Source organism: Amia ocellicauda, chromosome 3 (assembly GCF_036373705.1).
Source record: "Amia ocellicauda isolate fAmiCal2 chromosome 3, fAmiCal2.hap1, whole genome shotgun sequence".
Lineage (NCBI taxonomy): Eukaryota > Metazoa > Chordata > Actinopteri > Amiiformes > Amiidae > Amia > Amia ocellicauda.
This window is the reverse complement of record NC_089852.1, coordinates 15793532-15817926: the sequence shown is the minus strand read 5'-3', so window position 1 is coordinate 15817926 and position 24395 is coordinate 15793532. Positions and strand designations below refer to the sequence as shown.

The 24395-nt window shown below is 38.9% G+C and overlaps 1 protein-coding gene across 3 annotated transcripts in view; it reads left to right on the top strand.

Annotated features, from left to right (window-relative positions):
* LOC136738699 (semaphorin-3D) overlaps positions 1–24395 on the top strand; it is a 73240-nt gene that overhangs the window by 37047 nt on the left and 11798 nt on the right. For all 3 annotated transcript variants that reach the window (XM_066698303.1, XM_066698302.1, XM_066698301.1), the window contains 10 exons: positions 14344–14504; positions 15093–15155; positions 16031–16150; positions 16943–17036; positions 18094–18222; positions 18598–18740; positions 20175–20289; positions 21009–21078; positions 22731–22875; positions 23408–23630. In XM_066698303.1, the coding sequence (XP_066554400.1) occupies positions 14344–14504; positions 15093–15155; positions 16031–16150; positions 16943–17036; positions 18094–18222; positions 18598–18740; positions 20175–20289; positions 21009–21078; positions 22731–22875; positions 23408–23630 (1263 nt within the window). The remainder of the gene's footprint in view (positions 1–14343; positions 14505–15092; positions 15156–16030; positions 16151–16942; positions 17037–18093; positions 18223–18597; positions 18741–20174; positions 20290–21008; positions 21079–22730; positions 22876–23407; positions 23631–24395) is intronic.

Sequence of the window (24395 nt, the reverse complement as noted above, 5' to 3'; positions counted from 1 at the left end):
GTAATAAATCACGAGCTTAAGGCTATATTGAATACAGGTAAAATGATATCCTTGGACCTGAAATCTCCCTGTAATTGAAAATACCACTGGTGGTGGTGGAGGGAATAAGAATTAGAATTACATAGAGATTCAGAAGTTCTTTTTTTCTGTTCATATATCCTTTAAACATGAATACTGAACCTATTACAAAACTGTATCCCCTCCGCTAAGCAGAGTTTGAGCCACAAGAATGCCCAAAATTGGTTTTGTAGTTCTACCTTTTAATAATGTTCGATTATAAGGTCCCAGGTAACCAAATAACATTGTTTTAACATTGTAATAAACACAGAACAAAGTGATGTGGCAACATAAATTTGTAGACTCCAGGGGTTGTCTTTGAAAAGTTCTAAAACAGCATTACAAACTGACATATGTAACTACATTGAAGAGACAAGATAATCACAAATTACAAAATTAAAATACAATATAATAAACAGTTAATGACAAAATAATCTAACAGAATAGTGTAGAAATATGCATGCAAAATAGTTCAGTTGTGCTTGATTTTTATGGTTCCAGAGAGGGACCTATGACATGAGCAGACAACATTATGGTGCCACAAGGGGAGAACATTGAAGATTTCATGGGGGCAGGGCAATATGTGTGTGAAGCATTTTTCTCAAATCGTCTTAGTCAGAACAAAAAGACAACCAAACTAGAACCTTACACAACATTCCCAAAAGGAAATGCATTAGCTAGGACACTGTCTACATCTCCTGAGTCTTGCCTTGGGTTTGCAGAAGTGAACTTCATTAGAAAATTTCTGATGTGGACATGGTGTGGCGTCTCTGGCCGAGGAGTGCTATCCCTGCACAAGGCCTGAGTTGGCTGAAGATGGATTGTGCGCTATAGACCTCCGTGTTTATGGGCAGCTTATGAAATGTAACCATACACTGGCAGAAAGCCCTGCAATGGTTCACTGAGAGCTCTGTTTATTTACACACGGTGTCTGATGCTGATCCCTGAGGGACGAGGCTTGCTCCGGAGTGGGCTGAAATTTTACCTTAGAAGAAAGACCCAACATTCCTCAGCTCGGCGTTCTGGATGTGCTTAGAGTGTCATGCCTTTTATTCTGATTTTACTAGCTGCTTTACACCGTGCATGGGGATGCAGAAATAAAGGACTAATCCAATAGTTTGGCTTTTTGACTATTTGAGAATTCTCTCAACCAGAATAAGAATGATAAAGTATTTTCTCAATTCTTAAAGGATTTTTCTCACTGAGTTGATGACATTGTTTTAAGTAGTTTTGAAGACATAATAATAATTTAATAAGTCGCTAAGTATTTATTTGGCTTCGTTTTTTAAGTGGAAACATGATATTGTCCTATGAGGTTATCAAGCAATTAAGATTGTGTGTAGAAAATAGAATTCCTAAAGACAAATATGTTGATTTCATTCCAATTACACAGGCGTATTCGAAATACGGACACATGACTGGACAGGGTTTTAATTACCTGCGTTCAACACAAGTCTTATATTAATACTCATATCTGCCAACTCTGGGTACAAGCTAATCGCCTCCCCCACGACCAATAGCCTGTTCTTATGTCCTTTACTCTTCAATGCAGAACAGTAACAGTACTGTTTGGCTGGGTGAGATATCTTGTTGTTGTCAGAATGGTCATTATTTTTCTCAACCTGTTCTGGAAACATTACAAAGCCTATTATTATACGATAATAGATTGCAAAACAGGAATTGTGTTGGAAAGTGTTTTATAAGCAGGGGACACCAATTGAGCAACTATGAGCCTACAAGGAACTCAATCATGACTAATATGAGCCATGCTTTCTCTCTTTTTCTTGGATACCTAATGCTGGCAAGATCTTTCAGTCAGGGAGTGCTTCAGATATTCAGAAATGCATGCAGCTGTAAAAAAAAAAAAGAAAGAAAAAAAAAGTCCTCTCCCTCCTCACGCCTATTAGGAACAGATAAAGTTACTGTGTTAACAAACAGGATTAAGAGCACACAAGTCCCTTTTGATGAGAGCAGCCACAGAGCAAGTCATTTAACAGAGATCATCACTGCGATTGTCTGTACAGTGTTACTTTCAAGTGGGCGAGGAAAGGAAGGCAGAGAACAAAATGTGCATCACCATTTAAAAAAGGTATTATAAGGCATTTACTCTACAAGTACTCTATCCTCTTTAAATTCCTGTGTATTAAAAAATAAATAAAAAATCTTGTTTCGTATTCTTGGTGGTTTAATAACGGCTCGATTTATTAAAGCAGAAATGTGTTTGGATATGTCAAAACAATTGCATTCAAAGTTAAAAGAATGTAGAAAAAGAGGCAAGGACAGAATCAGAAACATGGCTTTATTTTTGGTTGTGGTAGTGGTAGTGGTGGTGGTGGTGGTGGTGGGGGTGGGGGGTGCTTGAGATGAAGAATAGCGCAGCGAAAAGGTTTTTGGAATCCACATTGAAATTGCAAACATGAAACTGTTGCAAACCCCCCCCCCCCCAAAAAAAAAACATTAGAATTAGACACTATCAAAGCAATAACAACTCTCTTCCTTTTGCAGTTAATTCTACCTTATCTGATGGGCCTTGGCCAATAATACGAGAGAAAAGCTGAATGAGGGATTTTGCCCCCAGGGAGCTGTCAAATGGTCACAGCATAAAAAGACTTGACACTTAATCTGGCCTTTTTCCACTGTGCAGTGTGACTCTTAACTGAGATAACCCAGGGTAGAGAGCTCTGATACCGCTGTCCAGATTTTATAGTGAGAGAGTGTGAGTAGCTGAATGTTTTGGCATGTCAAGTTCTTCATATTTTCACATCAGTTGGAACTCCAGAAAAGGACTATCTTTGTGATTTACTGCAGCTTGTTCCTTTCAGTCAGAGACCTGCCACAGACCTGGATGAGTTGCTTATGGATTTGTTCCAGTTGAGCTTTGAATTATTGAATTGGTCCAGTAAGGTGGGACATTTTTTTCAAAGTCCCTAGCAGCTTGAATCCTTCATGTGAAAAAACAAATACAGTTAGGTCGATAAATATTTGGACAGTGACACAATTGTTATCATTTTGGCTCTGTACGCCACCACAATGGATTTGAAAGGAACAATGAAGATGTGCTTTAAGTGTAGACCTTCATCTTTAATTTGAGGGTAGTTACATCCAGATTGGGTGAACGGTGTAGGAATTACACCCATTTTTTATATGTGGTCCCCCCAATTTAGGGGCTCAAAAGTAATTGGACAAACTAACATAATCAAGAATATAATTGTGAGTTTCAATTCTTGGTTGCAAATCCTTTGCAGTCAATGACTGCCTGAAGTCTGGAACCCATAGACATCACCAGATGCTGGGTTTCTTCCCTGGTGATGCTCTTCCAGGCCTGGACTGCAGCTGTCTTTAGTTCCTGCTTGTTCTTGGGGCATTTTGCCTTGAGCAATTGAAATGCTGCTCAATTGGATTCAGGTCAGGTGATTGACTTGGCCATTGCAGAACTTTCCACTTCTTCGCATTAATATGTTGTGCCATGACGGGATAGGAAAGCGATTCGAATGGAAAGTCAACAAAGCTTTTAAGATGCATTCCATATAAGGCATTATTTTGACCTGAACACCGTGAGAGATTCAAAATCCGATCTGTGCCGAGAGATGCGTTTACACTGGAAATGCAAAACATAAACAATAGACCACCAGTGTCTCAGTTTCAATTTTTTGACGTCAGACATACATTAAAATAACAGTTGCCCGTACCACGAGACTAGTGATAAATTGCCTACATTCGTTTTTCTTCTTTCGCTTTGTCTTGGTTATTGATTAGTAGAGGCCAGAACTCTGCCACCTGCAGTGTTAATAGAAGCATGTGCAGGAAGGATTGGATACTTTGGCATAAATGAGATGCAAAAAAAAGGCAAGGAGGATTGACACTTAAGACACCAGCTGAGCTTTATGTGCAGGTTTTTGTTTTTGTGGACCCAATTAAAACGGTTCCTAGCCCCATTGAAGGCAAGTGTACATTCAGTTAAAAGTCAGCCTTAGCCGGCTGCAGTGTCTCGCAGTCATGTTGGGTATTGTGCCAAAGCTGCTCTTTGGTGCCTCTGGAGTATCCTCCCAAAGCTTTGTCAAAAGGCGTGTTTCCTGCTGCTGTGAAATGTTCCAAAGGTCACTGCCATGTTCCATTTGTACAGAGCTGAAATATTGAAAGGGCTGAAGAACAGGGGATACATTTTAAACAGTTAGGGCTGAATAAGATATCAAAGCACTCTGCCCTGTTTTAAGTTACATATTGTTACAGAATTGCAAGGCTTAAAATGGATGTGAGCAATTTTCACACATGTAACACACTAAGTCCTAATTAATAATAATGTCATAATATCACAAAGTTACGAAGTTCTTTTCATGACTTTACTTGGAGGGAGTATGGTTACAGCTTTGATTAGTATTTCATGCATGTTAGAATTGTTCCATCTGTATAATACCTTTGTTGCTGTTGTTATTGTTGCTTTACCCCCAATTAAACCATACATGTTTTTGTTTTTTTTACCTTAAAAATAAAATAAGATGGATTAAAATGGGAAGTGGCACCTGTAGGTTTTACTGTGTGAAAAGAAACAGAATGATTTCTTCAGAAAGCAAAATGGATGGCGGCAAAAGTGCGCAACAAGCTGATTAGGAGCGGGAGACCCTCAGGGAGAGGAGGCCCCTGAAGGCCTCTCCTAAGAAGAGACGGGCTTGATTGCTTCCTTCAGATGGGGCTGTTAATTGGGGCCAGGTCGGTTACACCGCCTTGGCCTGCCTGAGGGAAAGTGGCCTTTGCAAGAGTAGAGAGGCCTTGTTGAACTTCAAAGGGAGTCTTTCCATGTGTGCATTTGAGAGAGAGAGAGCTCGACTGAGGGAGATTAAGGTTAACATAAAAACCGCAAGGCTCGGCTTCTCAGATATCATCAGTGCGTTTCAATGGGGATTACCTGTTACCAAATAAACGGAGCACAAATCTTTTAATAAGGCCCAAGAAGGCCATCATTTTTCATATGCCTGCAGGTCAGCTCCCCCAGCTCTAAGTGACTCGGAATGCTGCTGCTTTTACGTGAGTCAGACAAGCTGGGGAAAAAGTTTCCAAATCCCTTGAATATCTCACTGGTGTAAGTCTTTCTCACTCCCAAAGAAGGTTAATCTCATTGTCAAGAGTGTATTCAAGGGCATAAAAAATATGAAATGATCTCTTACATACATAAATTGTGGGGTACAAGCTTTAATAAACACCAAAGGGTGTTCAAAAAGGCTCTTTTAATTCCTCAATTCCTGCTATAGAACTCTGAAGTGTATTGTTATTTATTTGTTTTAGAAATGGGGTCTTCTTTCTTAAAAAAAAAAAACTTAATTTGAAAAGATGAGCTTTTACTTACATACCCCTGAAGCTGTTGCAAGCTATTTTGGACTTGTCAAGACAAGATCAAATCTGAAGCCTGTCAAAATAGAGCCTGCTGTCGTGAATCAAACAAAAAAGTGCAATATCAATTATAAAAGCTGCAAAACTTGAAAACAATAGGCATGCTCTTTACTAAAATATGAAGTTTGACTAATATACCTCAGGGCAAAATAGATAGAGCTGAACTTGGAACAAAATAGCAGAGAGAATTTAAGGGTATTTGAGATTCCACATTTTCCACTTTGTCAAGAGTCGACTGGACTGTAAATCTCTGGAGTATACTCTTGGTAGCCATTGGAATGAATTTAAGTATGTAACCACTTTCTTAAAATGGTTTTGAAATATGTTGCCTTGCTGGAGAATTTAAGCTTGAATATTATTTTAAAAGGATGAGGCATTGTACGCCTAGCTCACCTCATCCGAATTAATAGTAGACAAATAGAATGAACTCTGAAGAGCTCTTGTTCCTACAGTGTTCATATTCAGGAGTACACTATTCACTCTTTCATTAAGCATGAGTTACAGAAAGTAAACCAAACAGTTTCTATATAAAGTGCACCAAGACTCTTTCAAACATGTCTTGTGTAAATAAACAAACACAAATAAAAAAACACATAATTCTAGTAATGGTATTTCCCACAATTACCTCATGAATTATCTTTTTCTCCAAATTCATAAAAGCTGAAATTTTCAGTCACTTTCATACATCCATAACAGTCAATGGGAAATGTGCAGATTAACACCACCTTCTCAAGTCAATTTGGAATGAACCAACCAAGTATCATTCAATATTTACTACTTACTGGTACAAGGAACAAGCCGTGTCATTCTTGTTTTTCTAAGAGCGGATGTGTTTGATGTAGTTGTCATTCCAAACGCTCGATACATGACGTGCGTGCCAACAGAGAAATAGTTCTTTAAAAAAAAAAACGGAATATGAAGCCCCTGAGGCCAGCTAGTTGCTGAATGCCGTGCTCTATTAAAGGAACATGAGCGCAAAACAATGTGTTAGAAGTTTTACATTTAGGGACACAGGTCAAATGTTAGCAACCTGTACCCTTAAGACTTGACCAGATCTTGTTACCACAGCTAATTAAATGTTTGGTACCATCTGATGCAATAAAGCACCATTTCACCTTTGGAAAAATGGTCTTTGTTGGCCTAATCTGGCCTGGAGACAACCCCCCCAAGAGGTTCAATAAAATCAGAGGGAGTTGGGGGTGGGTACCAAATTCCCATCTTCGGCAGCTGGATCCTGTAGGGTTGATAGATGTCTGCAATCCATCACCTGCCGAAGACTTAGGAAAGGTATTGATTATTTATTGATTGATCGATTACAAAATTCAGAGAGGGAACAGTTTAAGTACAATGACAAAATAATCAAATTAAATATACTGTATATATGCATAGAAAATAATACTGTTGTGGTTGGTAGGTATTGTTGCAGAGAGAAGAACCTATGCAATGTGCAGACAATGTTACAGTGCGAATAAATGGAGTAATACGTTTTTTGTTATAGGGCTCAGAAGGTAAAAACTGAGGCCCAGATTTGCCTTAGAGATGATTACTTTGGATACATGCTCATCAGGGGAACTAGGGGCAATTTCACATTGGCCTGATTTCTGCCCAGGTTGGGCCAGACATTAGGTACAGTACTAAACAGGTAGGGACAACCTGATATGGCCAAACAGTTTCAACTTCCACAGAGTACCTCCCTGTAGGAACTGCATACTTTCTGAATTCTAATAAAAGAAGAATTACCGCCTGATCTCCACAGCTATAAACACTATAAACACAGCCTTAGTTTACATTGTACGGCAAGATTAACTATTATAGTTGACCCATAATCAGAGGTTCAAATTATACACAGAACTTATATAGCACTTTTTAAGAACTAGTCACTAAATATATACGTATAAGGTATACATGCAGACCTACAATGTGACAATCCACACCGTGTTGAGAGTCCAGCATTGAATTGTGTTCCAATCACTTGTTCAGCAGTTGAAGAGAGAACAGCTAAAATAAAAAATTGCTTCAGTGATTTAAAATGTGCAAGAAGTAACATTTGTTTGGTTGCTGTTTCTGTTTTGTTTCATTGTGAAGGCAGGCAGGTGGGAAGCGTCACACAATGTTTGAGTGAGAGAGAGGAAGGGAACGTGTTTCTATTTACTTTAAACAGAAAAATTATGCTAATAATAATAATAATAAATCTGTGTGAAACATTTGGTACGTACGAATATGTAAACCCCTGTCCATAATAACATATTTATTACTTGGGGAAAAAAGAGAAATTTCAAACGTCTGAGCCTGGACATATTTCTGAAATGTGATTTTTCACAAGAAAAACAGTGAAGGTTAAAGACACGATATGGGTGTCATCAGTTGGTTAGCATGGTTACCCACATTTGCCTTTGGTTATGGCAGCAGTGTGGAGAGATGGGCGGAGGAGCAGTTGGTTGTGCTGAACTGAGGTATTCATATTGAAAATGTCTGAGAAATTAAACATGAAACACCAGTGATGGCTCACAGTAAATGGAACAGGACTCCCTGTGTGCCCAAGCCTGTTATAGTAGTGTCAGGCCCCTGGATATTGAAAGAGTATTTTAGGCTCATTTGGACCAGGTGCTTGTAGTGCTTGGGGTGTTGGTATCCAAGCTAAGTCTGACTGCACCCACTGCATAATAATGTACTTATCAGTCTGGAATTCTCACCCGGAGCAATTTGTCACGTTCCTTTTAAAGCATATCAACGTGCGTTCATCTGAGATTGTGCTGTACTCCGTTTATCATCATCGACAGCCCAGTGGAAGGCTCCGAATCTCAAATAAACCTTTCTCTGTGAGTGATTCCACCCTGCTTTTTGTTTTCCTTCCACTTGGAGGGACCGTATCACACATGAAGGGCCTTCCCATGATAATGCGCAATTGAGCAACATTGATGTGACCTCCCTTCACCGGCGGCAAAGTGGCTTATTTTTCTATGCCAACCAGATGAATGTGTTTTTATTTTAAAAATGAAGGCTTCCTTCAGAGCCTGCCATGGCTTTATAGCCTCAGGGAGACCATCCCATGGCTTGTTATCATGGCAGGCGCTGAGTTTACTTTAAGCTGTGATTCTGGCCAATTTGTTACGCAGATAACAGGGGTCATTTTGGGCTCTGTAGCATTTAGCTTGTGTCTCCCTGGTGTGGGATCTGGTCAGTGTTTTTTCTCTCTTTCTTTTCTCCTAATCACTGGATTATGTGTCGAATCAAAGACCTGCCCAGGAAGAGCACACTGAGATTACAGCATGAGATATTAGGAAGAGGAAGAAAGGTTCAAAAGTGGTTGATGGACCCAGCTGAGAAAATACAGAAGTGTTTAGCTTTACCTAAGTAAAGTTTAAGTGTTTCCTACAGCTCCTTCCCTGAGTTTAATTTCATCAGCTTTTAATGGGCTCAGCTACCCTAAACAGCCACTCTTTCTGCCTTAAATTCAATTAAATTAGGAACATGCCACCATAACAACATGATAGATCATTTTCATGTTTCCAGGATGTTGAAACTGAACTCCTTTGGAGCCTCAGTTAGCCTCATCTCCACAACACAGATATCTGGATTACCTGCTCTCCCTGTGGAGGTGAGAAGCACATTCCATAAGGATTTCCCTTTGCTCTGTATTTAGGCCTGTTTATTATTTTTTTCAGCAGTTTAGAAAGAGTATTATCTCACCTGGGTTGGGAAGAAAACATATTTTCTTCCTCTTTCTTTCCTAGAATGGGCTACTGACATTCCAGGGTGTCTATGTTTCATTTTTATTTTCTAAAAAAACCTCAAACCTATGGATCTAAATATCATTTTTCACACGTACATTGAAATACCAGGGAGGGGGGGAACCACAATTCCTGTAATTAAACAAATCAAAACAGGTTTAGGTGGAAAATGCCACAAACTGTTATAGTTTTGTTTTTCATTTTGGAAGTGCAAGATACTGATTAAATGTTTTGCCTCAAAGTCAAATGCAAAAAAGGTAATCAGTCTCTGTGGTTTGAATATGCTGATCATGAGCAGTGATTTCCAAGAATTAATGTTTCAGATTTCACCCTAAGTCAAATCAGAGAACATGGCTCCCGAGGGTAGCAATATGGGTTCCAATGAATTCCTATATCCCTTCTTAAGAATTTGAAAAGTAGGAAAACTATTAGTGTTGTGATCCTCATCAAAATTTTCCAGCATTATGCACACATGTTCTCAGTCTGGATACTCTTACCCTTAACACTTGTTACACACACAATACTATACTTTTAGAGGCATAATATTGCACTACCAAAAAAAGAAGCTATGGTCTTTCTCATGGGGGTTAATTTTGTTACTAACTTATTTATTCAGTTTGAAACTTTTGGGGAGTCTTTCTTGTGCCAAGGGATAAAAGGCGAAGTACGGCATTAGGGGATGTGTGGGTGGCCAAAGACAGTGCAAGACTTAATCCAGGAGACTTGCTCTAGCCATATTTGACACACCATAATTAAATGATCACCTTTGACCCACTAAATCCTAAAGTCATCATCGGCCTTGCTCTTCAAAGTGCAAATCGGCAGCTCCTGCCTCAGGTTAGGGATCAAAACCTCATCTGAGAAGAGTTTTGCTGATTGACAAGTTTACATTCGATCTCCTTTCAAGAAATCAAAGCCATTCATTGCTGGTTATTCCTTGGCTCTGTTTTCCTCCCTTTTCTGTGTTATATTGGATTGGACACATGAAGATTTTCTCCTGCACTCAGAACCAAAATTCTGCTGAACACTGGTAGATATTTTCAGGTCGAGCTGCATTTGCATTTCTGTTGGAAAATGTGATAGAAACTTGGTTGAGAGCTGAGAACGTCACATTTCCTTGGCTACCTTTTCAGCACAGACATGGGTCTGTGTTAGTGACAGCTATGAGAAGTGTCCAGATATGATGGAAACTTTATGATATATCATTATATCATATATTCCTGTTGTCCTTGCTCCATTTTTCATTGAATTTTCCCATCTTCCTTTCAATTTGTGAGATTTCCACCTTTCCTCTCTTTTTTCTCTCATTTTCTTTCTCTCAATTTTTCTTTCTGCCTGCTGCACACTTAAACAACACATTGTATAACACAAATCTAGCATAGACTTGAGCCAGAGCCAAATGGAAGCAGTTCAGCCCCCGTGTCTCTCTCTTTTGGTGTCTACAGGTATTTTGTTACAACTTTAGATATTCAAGATCAGTTCTTAAAAACAGTATAACATTTATGTGAATCAGGTTGAATGGAATAAGAAGTTAATCTCCCTTTTTTATACAGGCTTGCAATATTTTATCTACAGATGGAACTTTGATAACTACAAACAGATGGTTTCTCTCATAAGAGGTGTGTGTTGCTAACAATTGCAAATAGAGGAATGCTGTTTTAAAACACAGTTTATTTATTTATATTATTTGGGGTTAAAATGTGATTCGAGGGGAAAACGCACACAATACCAATGCAGTTAGGTAATTTTTTTCTTCATTATGGTAGTGAGTAGAAAAAAGCTGACACGAGCCAAGGAACACTATGGAAGTATTGGAAATACAAATGGTACAAACAGTCTTCTTATGTTATTATGTGACGTCAGCTTGGTTCATCTGGTTTAGTTTAGAACTGAACTCAGTCTGCCATTAAATCACTGTGTGTGACAGGGACACGAGCTGATCCTTGCTGCCATTTTCCATATACTGTCAAAGCAAGGGTGGTGTTCTTTTAAGTTACAAATGGTGCAACTAATCATATGATCCATGGCCAAATGTGCATCGAATTTGGAACTTTAATGTGAAATATTTAAAAAACAAAACAACATGGATGGAAATCTTCACTCTCATCTCTGTCATGTTACAGATGCTTGCCAAAGTTTTAGCATATGAAGGTATACTAAAACGTTTATCTTGCACAATATATCTGCTTCAAACTAGATACATTATTTCTGCCATCATATATAACTTAATTATATTATTTTTACCCTTTGAATGAAAACTATTTCTTAACTATCACTTGACATAATAGGAAATAACTTGATTTTGTGTAGGTGTTCCAGTACAATATGACTGAATCTTTGATTATCTGTTATCCTCCTATTAATCTGAGCAAAAAGGTGATTTTAATCTAATTTAAAAATATACTTAACTTGGCAAAAAACATTAGTGAAAATAGTAACCTGTCTACTATAGGCAAGACATAAAAAAACATTAAAAAAAAACACTGAATACTCATTCAAACTATATTACATATATGTACAGAAAGAGCTGTACTACAGCTATGTAGACCACAATTTATAAAATGGTCATCTATGTGGATTATCGTCTTTCCTGTAGGAGATTAACTGCAGTTTGATGATGCCACTGTTTTTAGTGGGTTTCCTGTGCAAGATGTTATGTCACTTGTGGGCTTATCTGGATTTCACTATAATGACATATTTCTCCATTTGTAGTCCTCACCTAAGGTAACGGGGGATTGTGGTTTTGGTGTCTGTTGTACTGCTTTTAAATGGACAGCAGATTAATCTTAATCAGCAGTTGTCTGCTTATAGCTGGCAGGTGACTTGATCCCTGTTTTGGGGAGGAAGTTTTTAGAAAACAAATCACTAGTGGGGTTTCTCTTACACACAGTCTCTTTATCTCTACTGAAATTCTCCAAGTGCTGGTCAAGACAACTGCATTTCCGTTCCTTCCATAACCATTGCCAGTCATCCTCCTTTTGGGGGGGATTGATGCGTCGGCTGCACTGAAGTACATTTCCAAGGCTGTGAGCAAATTATGGCTTTGGCGTTCTGGAATGCGGGCCTCTGTCATCGCGTCCCCGTCGGGACAGAGCAGAGTCTTCATCATCCCCACTTCACTGCCAACCCCTCCTCTGATCTTCATTCATCTCTGTTAGCAGCCTGAGAGTGGCGGTGACAGTCTCCCCATTTCAAACATGCTTCAGTCTTAGAACTTTCAAAAGAGATCTGCCTGGGGAAGGAATGCATCCCATTGCCAACCTTGGATGAAAATGAGTAATTGGAGTCTCTCTTGAATGCTTCAGAGCTCTAATTGGGCTACTCGGCATTAAAGAAATACTTTGGGGCACATTAAAGCACTTTAGTGTTTAAACTTCTAAGAGCAGAGCCAAATCTATGGTCATCTGTCTTCTTCAATTTGATATGGGGAAAAAAAATGTGTCACTACGATACAGGTATTGCACGTTTTACCACTGAGCATGTGCTATAATGGATGAGCATTTAAAACTGTATGATATGATATTATCTGAAATATGATGAGATGATTGCAGTAAAGCTTGAGTTCCTTTATGCACACATTAAATTGAAGAGACTGAAGAGGAAAATAAACATCAACTAGGCAAAACTTTTTTTAACTCTGACTACTTATATCTTGACCTTGTTCAACAACACATTGATTGATTTCATATTACACCGTTCTGACTTCTTTGAATGCTTCTCTATTTTTATGGACACATTTTTATACAGGAAATATATTATTAATTGAGGAATTCACCTTTGTTAACGTTTCTATTTGAGTAAACAAACCTTCGTACTTTTCTGTATACTCTTTCCTTAGTGAAATAAACTGTTGTCTGTCTAAAGTAAATATTTGTAGCCCAATCTGGATACAGTCCAAAAGATCTGCAATGTACAAACCTGACGTTCTGTTTTTCTCCAATGAGAAGCAGGGTGCAGACAAGTGTGCAGTTGAGATTACAAACCCTGGAGAAGAACGGAGGCCTGCGCTACTCTTGTCAGGTGTAATCCCAGCGAGACTAACCGAATAAACAACGCGCTAAATGAATCGGACAGGCAGGGCATCTGGGGTTAAGTTGCAGTGATTGTGCTGGTCATTTTCTGCCTAGTTAAACTGATGTGCCCCAGGGAGAGGCAGGCTGTTGTGCACAGTGCAGCCTGTAGAAACGTCTCCATAGGCACACGTAGGCTTGGAAAGCGAACGTGACTAATAAAGAGCTCTTCACTAAGTACACATTTTGATTATTTGTTTTTGTACTGCATGTCTTAAGCAAACTTGTTTTTTAAGGAGATTGAACTACCTCCCATCCTTCCACTCCCCCTTGTGTATCAGTTTGACACAAATGCTGCGGAATGCCCAAGCTTATTCTTCAAAGTCAGTGTTGCTTCCTCCCTTGTGGTATTATATTCCTTTCGAGGCTTGGACCAGGTAAAAGTAATGAAATCAATAGTCTGCTACTTAATTGTCTCTGGGAAACATGGTCTGAATTATTGATTGGCAAAATGAAATTGAATTCATCATAGACATGTCACATGTTCATACTGAAATCGATAGTGAAATGAACTCATTCATACCGGAATAAATATGTTTTCCCCTCCTGTTTTAGATTTTGTGGATGACTTATTATTACCGGACACAAACCTGGTTGAAATTTCACATAGACTTACTAAGCAAACCACAAAAGTGTCCCATGTTCTATACTCGATAATTTAGATGTATTTATTTCTGTAATAATCATATGTCTAAATTATAAATGAGGCGGGAAAAGCTAGTTTAGACAATTTCTTACATAACGTGTAGATATATCACTTTGCTTAATATATTTTTAAATGATTGGAACTCTGTTTTATTGCACTACTAAACAATATGATCTATCATAATTCCTTGACAAAATAACACATACATAAGGCAAGAGTTCCATTATTTTGCTGATGATTGAAAGTCCTCAAACAAAAACTGAAGCTCACTTTATAAAGAAACAAAATTCCCAGTTTATCATTTCATTCGGACTATCAGATACTGCATATCTCAAGTTGGATACGTAATTTTGAACCTGCACACACACTATGAAACTGAAGTTCATAAAAGCAGAAGTGGAATACACTGCTACACAGTGGTGACTCTGTTGTTTCTTTGTTCTGCTGTCCTCAGATCTCCAGATGGCCAACAGCTCAGCAGTGTTCTGGAGCTCCACAGAGAGCTCCAGCTATCAGGCCCTGCTGCTTGATGAGGACCATGGGTGGCTTCTGGTTGGAGCTAAAGACCACATCTTCTTGCTACGCTCTGACAACCTGACTGACCGACCTCGCAAGGTCAGAATACAGGACGTAACAGCATCCAGATCTCCAAGATCTCTCTCTTCTGTTCTCCACCCTCGCGTTTGATCATTTATATCCATTTGTCATTGGGATTGTTCCCTTAAAAAATACATGGATATTGATTTAACAATGCATGTCTGATTATATTTAGAATGATGGAATTTACACTAATGTAATAGTTATTTTTCCACTTTTTTAACCTTTTTTTTATAACTGAAAAATAACTGGAAATATAGGGCTGCATTGCAGTCATCTCAACAAATTATCTGTGAAATTGTTTTTGGATGGTCTGCTAAATCCTCTCTTTAAAACACAAAGACTTGCTTTATGTCGGAGTAGGTGAACCGCTAACTTAAGGATAATATCGCCATCTTTCAGAATTGTGGAAAACATCAGAAATGACACTTCATGTACTTGAGATTCCAGCTTACAATGTGGATAAAGAAGTAAATGCCATTACACCGTAAACATAACGCTTCCAACATTATTGTAGTCAAGCCCTTTGATACATCATTATGGTTAACCCCTTAACCCTCTCTAAATTGTCTCATAAATACTTTTTTTTTTCTTTGCCTAATTTAGATATATTGGCCAGCTGCAAAAGAACAAGTTGAACACTGCAGACTGGCAGGAAAGAGCATGGAGGTAAGACATGACAATGTGCTTTTAATGGCAATGGGAAGATGAATGGCCATTGTGCTTGATGCTAGCAGCTTTGAAATTAGGATTGAAGTAATAGACAGACCCGAAACAGCAATTTAAAGGCCAACTGACTAAACTAAACATTAGAGCAGTGATGAAGTGAAACAAGACTTGAAAAATTCTCTGCTATTTATTAATCCTCTGGGATATGTTGAAGGTTTAATGGTCACTCAGGACCCGAAAGCATTTGAAAGTATACTGTTGAATCTGATGCCGACAGACTAATAAAAATACAAACATTTGCCATGGGATTTAGGATCCAAGTTACAGTGATCTTTATGTAATGATCATGTCTTTATTCCTCCGCATACATTTTATTTATACTGTTATACTGTGGCACATTGTATATTTGAGTGCTGTTTCCATATGCGTTTACTTTACTTTCTTATGTGTTGTACTTGTGAGTATTATATGCCTGACATGTCTTGCTAAATATTTAGAAGTTTGAAGAAATAGTACTGCCCTTTTTTTAATGCACTCTGATATTCTGACATGGTTTATACACTCTTGCTTTTCAATAGCATTTGTGTAAAAATGCAGTATTTGGGAAGTGAATCTGTAGGTGAGGCCCAAAAGCCTCAGTGCTGGTTTACATTCCAGATGGTGACATTTAAAACATTTAGAAAAGACAGGTTTGTTGCAATCGCCCCTTTTAGGGTATTGAATTAAGATACATCTAAAATAAAAAGAAAGACTAGCTAATGAAAGTGACCTGCCAGTGCTAATCAATCATTATTATCCTTGTAGATAGCTAGCTTGAGAAATACACCCTACATTGTTTTTTTTAGCTCTAATGTGTTTTCTTCTCATCTTTAAAGGCAGAATGTGCTAACCATGTGAGGCTCTTGCAGCCTTTTAACAAAACCCACGTGTACATCTGTGGGACAGGTGCTTTTCATCCTCTGTGCACCTATATTGAGCTTGGACACAATGTAGAGGTAAGACAGCAGAAGGATGGCAGGTTGGTGTATCTGTGGTTAAAATTGTGGTTTGTTTTGTACAGGGACTTAATATTATTATTATTTATTAATTGATTGGCCATTTGATAGGTCAATGAGAGATCTTTCTGCACTCTCCTGCTCGATCAGTCAGTCTGGCTCATTCAAGGAGGCTGGGCGGCAGCCCATCAGCTTGTTAGAGGTGGAGTCTCAGTCACATTCACAAGGATCTTTTACAAAAGTATTTTCAGATCTGTAGCACAACAGTTTTAGTCTATGAATAGGCAATTGTGCATCTCTTTACTTCTCTGGAGAAATCAACATGCAGTTTAAATCTTGTGCTCGGTAAAGTGGTGGATTTTAATTTATTGTATCAACAGCAGTGCTATATTTTACTTACTCAGTGAACAATAAATATCAATCATCCAAACTTATTTTGAAAAACACTATCCTTCATGCAGAAAGTCAAAGCACCTTGTAGTATCACACTATGTTGGTGTCAGGCAATTAATTCCTGATGCATATTGTGTGCAGACCTTTCTAGTACAAAACAAGTTAGAAAGAGACCACCATGACAAGCATGTACTGGAGCCCAAAACATCCTTCAAGGTTTCTATTTATTAATAACCTGTTCACTGCAGATTCTTGTCATTGCACATTGACACTGTTAATCCAATGTGTGGTCAGCCTGTGTGCTATATTTTATGTGCTATAGAAATTAGATAGGTCTCTATAGTTGGCTGCTGTGTCCAAAAGTGTTACCATACTTATGCTTCTGTCCCTGTTTCCAAGGAGCCGGCGTTTCATCTGCTTCATCACGCTGTGGAGTCTGGAAGAGGGAAATGTCCCTACAGCCCTATGGAGCAGTTCACTGCCAGACTCACAGGTAACCTCCTAAGCATGGTCAGAAATCAATAACTCACACCCAGCATTTTCAGCTTCATATATAAGAGGGCACATTCATAGGGTTTTTAGCAGCAAAATAGGTTTGTTTCAAATTTGGAATCTCCCCTTTTTTATCCCATTTGGAAATCCCAACTGCTTAACTGAGATCCAAGACAGAGCACACAACCTCCCACAGGACCCATTTTCTAGGCCAACTGCTTGTTTTTCACCCGGTGAGTCCAGAATACCCACAGCCCAGCTAGTACACCAAATGGAGGATTCAATGCTACCTGAAATGCTGGCAGTCTGATCCCACAAGCACCTGAAAAGCCAAAGGGAGTTGCTAGTGTGGAATAAGCTTGAGAACTGACCAACAGACCCACGTGGCCTGGTGGAGCTTAGCCAATTGTGCACATCCCACTGGGAGCTTCTCACTAGGCCATCGGGTGCATCCTGAGCTATGTAATGGACTTTACTAACATCCCATCCATGGCCTTTGGTTTATTTCCTCATTGCCTGCTCAACGTGGATCCATCCAAAGCTGTAATAGTTATCCTGTGCTTCAGCTGATTATCGCTACCCTAAATCCCCCAGATTGTAGAGTGAGACTGAGATTTAGGAAACCACATGTTTGTTTTTTCTTGGTTGTTATTGCTTGGTGGGTTGCCATTCCACTTGCAATTGAATATATAAAACATCCGTCAGATAATTATGGCCTGCTGTTGAAACTGTACATTGCTAATCCACTGTGATGGAGGGGAATGGCAACAGTTCAGAGGGATTTTAATGTTAAGGGGTCAGGATTTGGGGGAGGGAAATGCATTATAAATAGAGCCATATTTTATATGTGACCATTGTTACAGTGTTGTTATGTTTTTTTGTGTTTGATACAAAGTCAGTCTGTATGGTATGACAGAGTTGGAGGGAAGCATTGTCTTGATCACAATACAATGTTTTTTTTTAATGGTTAGAAAGTCTTTTATTTCTTAGCTGAACACCAGGGGGGAATCTCATTGTTATTTCACCATAAGAAAGGTCCTCTTCTTGTTCTTAATCAGATGGGGAGCTCTATGCTGGAACATCAGTTGACTTTATGGGCACCAATGCTGCCATTTTCCGAACGGCTGTCCATGGAAGCAGTCAGCACTACATCCGCACAGAAGCCAATCAAGACCACTGGCTCAATGGTAAATGATCTAATTGGTTCACTTCTTAGTTCGACCTGGTTTAGTACCGAATACCATTCTGACACAAAAACAAATAGATTTGAGAGTGTGTGCTGCTATTACACAACTCTCTAGTCTGTCAGCTGTGGGTGGTTCACGTCTGGGTGGTTCTGATAATCTGCACATAACACATTATTTTAAGGACTTGGTCAGCTTCTATGAGGTTTCATTAAAAAGAAGATGTTGTCTGTTCTCCTAAGCTACCAGGAGGGCTAAAATGGCGGCTTGAGTTTACAATTGGCGATTGGCACACAACGGGTCGGCCAGTCTGAAAGTGTATGACTTGGTATGAAAAACATTGGGTTTCCTAAGATGTTTCCTCTGTGTGTCTCTCAGAGCCGGAGTTCATTGGTTCCTTCTCCATCCCTGACACGCACAGCCTGGATGACGATAAAGTCTATTTCTTCTTCAAAGAGACGGCGGTGGAATCGAACCAGTGGGACAAACGCATCTACACCAGGGTGGCCAGAGTCTGCAAGGTGAGGGTGGTCTTCAAGTGTTATTTATTCACAGCATTAATACAATTTAATCCAATCCAATAGAGTATGTTACATTTAAATACAATAGCATACTTGTATTGCACTCTACATTCAGATCTTAGAGGCCTAACCACAAAGCCATCTGAATAAAGACAGAATGAAAAGTGGCAAGTTGAAAAATGTAGCATACTTTTCCAAATGTTTCCAAAATGTCTGTGTGTGTGAGGGGATGCGGAGGGGGGCATACTCCCAGAGCAACAGTCTGCAGTAACTTTGTTCTTTGAGTTTTATTGTGTCTTGTGTACAAAATAATGCTGCAAGTTTATATTGTTTTTGGATACTAACAGATGTCTGATAATGACTTAATTAATAGGGCTAGTAGCAAGATGATTTTGTCGTAAAAAAAAAATGTTTTTCTAGTTACAGATGTTTAGGGGTTATAGAGCTGTTGCTATATCATTTTCAAGTAAAACAACAATGTTTGTACTGAGAGGAAATGCAGTGTTCATTCATTTTGGCAGCTGTTGGTCGATTTGCGGCTCACCAAAATACATTATGTCTGGAACAAAATTTTATACATTTCGGAATTCCTTTTTTTAACATAATTATTAAATTGAATTGGATATATGGAATGAAAAACGGCTTTTGTATTTAGTAGATATTGAAAATCTTCATCATCAAATCAACAAAAATTATAATAATAATTAAATAATTAATCACAATTAGTTCTGTTTTGTTAAACAGAAATATAAATAAGATCATTTCAATATGGGGCAGTGGTTTGACAACTCATCTAATGAATAGCAGATAAATAACTCAGTATTACACACAAATATTGGCACAGTTGGAGCATTGAAACACTTACCAGCCCTTTTTGTTAGTCACTGAACCCTCTTAGTCTCAACATTGAACATAAAGCACTGTTTGTGGTCAAATACTGTATGGCAAGTAGCCATTTATAAACATAGGGTGTAGCAGCTAATTTAAGGACAATATGTTGTGGTAGGGCTCTCCAAACCAGTTCCTGGAGGGACATTGTTTCTACTGGCTTTTGTACCAACACTATCTCCCCAGTTGCTTAATTGGTAGTATTAGCTAATTAACTGAATTACATGTATTTAATACTACATATCCTGTTATATAAAATGTTAAAAAAACATAAGAAAAAAATACTTTACTACAATCTATACATGTCTAATTGAAATAACTAAATTGAGTGCTCCAGTTCAAATGAAAACGGGGAGACACTGCTGTCCTCTGGGAACTGAGTTTGAGACTCCCACATCTAGGATATAGAAGAGAAATGCGATATTCAGGTAAATGGAAATAAGCTTTCCTGTCTAAATGGAAGTCCGGTCCTGACAATGGATAAATCTCACACTGGATTTTTTGTGATATTGAAGCTGACATTTGTTTTGTTTCTGCTCCTCCCAGAATGACGCTGGGGGGAAGAGGAGCCTGATTAACCGCTGGACCACATTTCTGAAAGTGCGGCTCGTGTGTTCAGTGCCGGGGCTCGAGGGCATGGACACTCACTTTGATGAACTGGGTACTGAATAACTCGATCCCACTGAGGGACTGTGATAAAGAAATTTAGGGACTGTATTGACATGCAATTGACTTGCTTTTTTAATATATCTGGCCCCAATATCAATACATTCACAAGGCATTTTAATCCTGCATTGGATTTGTTCCATTTTGTAATCCAAGGAAAAAATTACTTTTGGTTTGAATCCCAAGAGAGGAATGTATTTGAATTGCAAATAAACCCAGTATTGATATTGTCTTCCCTTTTCTGTACTGAGGATCTGACTTGTTTAATATATATACCTCTTTAGAAGGTTAGCTGCCTATTGATATATCTTCTTTAAAATAATTCACCTTTTGGTAGAATAATATTTCACTTGTTTAAGGGATTTGTTACTATATTTATTGTATAGAAATAATATCTGACTCTGAATATGCCTTCAATTAACTTTCAGCAGTGGCTTATGTTAATGGCCTGAAGGATATTCTGTGGGTTGTTTCTTTTTAACCCACTTTAGATGTATGAAGACCAGAGAATCATCTTTGTTTATTTTTTTACTGACTAAAAAAATTCAATTGCATTCAAGTCTCTGTGTATATTGTCCCTTTCAGATCCACAATTAAATTAGCTGTTCTTCTCTGAATTCTTTCATACGAAGGAAGGTCATTTGTTGTGACCTGAATAGAATGCTTCAATGCCAAGCCAATTCTAAGACTGATAATCTTGCTTTTCTGTTTTAGAGGACATATTTCTGCTGGAGACCAAGGATACTCAGAATCCAATCCTCTATGGTGTCTTCTCTGCATCTGGGTAAGTGAGAGTACATGAAAGGACAAAGCAAATTGAGCAGGACTTCAGCTTAACTCAAAAACAAATTCAAACACATTCAGAGAATATATTCAATGTTTTATATTTGACTTAAAAATTCCACAGCGTTAATACATATCATTCATACAATGCAGAGTTGAACCAGCATTTAATTATTTCCAATCTGCAGAAAAAGATAAATGTTTTTTATTCATATTCATATTCATATTATTATTTATTTCTTAGCAGATGCCCTTGTCCAGGCCGACTTACAAAATATAAGAGCAATACAAAGTGCAATAATACAGTGCAAAAACAAGAAGGATAAGGTGTCAGTCTATTCAAAATGTAAATGATATTACCAAGGATATGGTGTTGCCAAGTCACAAAACATCTACCTGCCTCCAAATGTTCAAGTGGCTGTCACACTACGGTGGGTTCCCGCAACGCTGTCTTGGGTGATTAATGAGCCGGAACTGAACCCACACAAGGCAACAGGCGGTCAGCTGTAACCTCGTGACGAGGAGTTATCCAGTGAAATTAAATAGGTTTTTTTGATCTGTGGAGCACCCATAATTTATGATTTGGTGTAACTGTCTACACCCCAGTACAGGATGTATGCACCTCTTCAGCATTTACTTACTCATTCTATGACACTTTGAAGCAAGTTCGGAAAGCATGTATCAAGTTCCTTCCAAAGCACCTTGTATTGCAATAAAAAACAATAAGCAAAACGTCAGAGCTGCTGAGTGCCTTAGCCAGTAAAAAGACCCTGCCTGGAGCACAAAACAGCTCTATGGTCCTGCCAATGCCAGCTTGAATGAAACCTGCATCATCCTCCCCATAAAGCCTTGCTGCTGCTGTGAACTAACGTAATGGACAGAGCACTTGCAGTACTTCAAACAGCAAGCACTTGTTATTAACCCCACACCATTATCATCACAATATGCTTGTCTTTGTCTAGATACTGTATTCTTACTATTGCTGGTAGACTCAATCATTACTTAAAACATTGACCACATGGATTGGTGGGAATATGGCAAACCGACAACTATTGAAACCCTAGACCCTGCTGTTATCAGCTAAACACATCCCCTATTATGTCCCATGAGGTTTTCAGCTTTCTATCTACTTATTTAAAATGTAAATTTTTGCTTGTTTTGAAAAATATCTTTACAATGTCATCATACATTTTGTTAAGCTCTACTATGGCATATTTGTGATCAAATCATAAGTCTGCATGCCTTTCAAGAAAATGCTTTTTTGAAATGGAATTGTTACACTAGGGTAAGATGTAATAATAAGCTAACTTGAATATTATCACAGCTGAGCATGGGTGTGAATCAGAATGATTCTGCGCCAATTTCCAAATCTATCCATCGCTCTGCCTCAATCTGTTTATTGTGGGGTCACTGCAAGCCAGAGGTCAGTAAGAGTGTGACAAAAAAGTAGGGTATTAAGAAAGAGCAACTACTTAACCTTTTGCTGTTTCTGGCATAGCTGAGCTGAGCATTTGGGGGTCCAAGCAACAGTAATAAAACCCTGTCAATTGAACTGGTGTATGACACTAACCCTGGTTCTGCGAGGCACTTTTGAGGCAGTCCTGCTGGTAACAAAAGCCACTGGGCTCAAGTCTGTTCCCTTCCTTTCCCCAGCTCTGTGTTCAGGGGCTCCGCTGTGTGCGTCTATTCTATGGCCTCCATCCGCGCTGCTTTCAACGGACCTTTCTCCCACAAGGAAGGGCCAGACTACCGCTGGGTGGAATACAAAGGAAGGATCCCATACCCCAGACCTGGCACTGTAAGTTTACCAGGCAGGAAGCAACCTGGGGTGACTGGGCGGCTGGGTGTTTTAAAAGGGAAGAGAGGTCCAGCACCAGGGCCACATAAATCTCAAAAAGCAGAGAATGGTAGATGGGTGACATCATTGTTACATACGACCAGCTCCCTACCTCACCACTTTCTTGGGTGGAAAGAAAAGACACAGGGCTACATTATTTCATTTATACAACTGTTTGTGGATACAGTAATACCTTGATTCATGAACACTCCATTATAACAAAATTGGATGAGGTATTCAGAATCAGGATATCTGCGGTATTACTACAAAGGGTTGTTAGTGTTTCTTTTGTCTTTACCTCATCTTATATTAAAAATGCCTTATTTCAGACTGAACATTAAACAAAATATTTGCCGAAGTCTTCATTATGCTTTAATCTAGATAAGGTTAAAATGTTACACAAGAAAAACATTTGTATTAACTGAGGGTGCTTCAGTCTAACTTCCCAGTGCTGACTTTTGTCATCCATCTGTATGCGTTTTGCCCTCCGCAGTGTCCCAGCGAGACCTACGACCCTTTGCACAAGTCGACCCGTGACTTTCCAGATGATGTCATCAGCTTCATGCGCAGTCACCAGCTGATGTGGGAGCCCGTGCTGCCCCTCAACAGGCGGCCTGTGTTCATGAGGACCGGCACCCCTTACCTGCTCAAGAAGGTGGTGGTGGACAGAGTGGATGCAGAGGACGGACAGTACGATGTCCTCTATCTGGGAACCGGTACGTTCTCACACACCAGCGAGACTCTCTTGCATTTCAATAAAGAGTTTGATTTTCATTTTGTGGAATCGCCCCTTGTTTTTCTATCCTCCAAGATTTGGATAATTACCCCGGTTCGCCCTAACAACCATAGTACTGGCACCAAAGAGATAAAGACATATGCTTCCAAACGAGTCACTGTCAAGCGAACCTAGGTCTTTTCACACTCCATGTCCACAGCACAAACAGTAAAGTGACAGACATTTTCAGGACAGTGTCCCTTCTGAACACTGTATTGTGTGAGTGGCAGTGCTGAGATTCAAGAATAGACTCACACTTACACAATGCAGGGTAGTTAAGTTCCTTCCAGTGAAAACTCCCAACAGTGAATCGAATCTGTAGGCACAGCAGTTTTTGAGAGATGACAATTTTCGAGACATACATATTAAAAACCATTTGAATTCAAACCCCTGTTTTAAAACATCAGTGCAGAAAACACATATGGAAACCGGCAAGAAAAGTATTTTAATTCCCCATTCGTTAGCTGTAAGATCTAGATTAGCCACGACATCACCTGGAAATATATAGTTTCAGCTATATACAAATGCAGTTGCAATTGAGTTAATGTGACAGTACCCCAGTGAAGGGTGTATCTGGAGAACTGTCCCAGTTGATTAATGATACAGGATATTTAACCCTCGGAAGTTGACCTCTGGTCAAGGGTTACCCCAGGTCGATTGGCTTGCCCAAGTAAAAAGCTATGTTACTATGTTACTTTAAGTGATT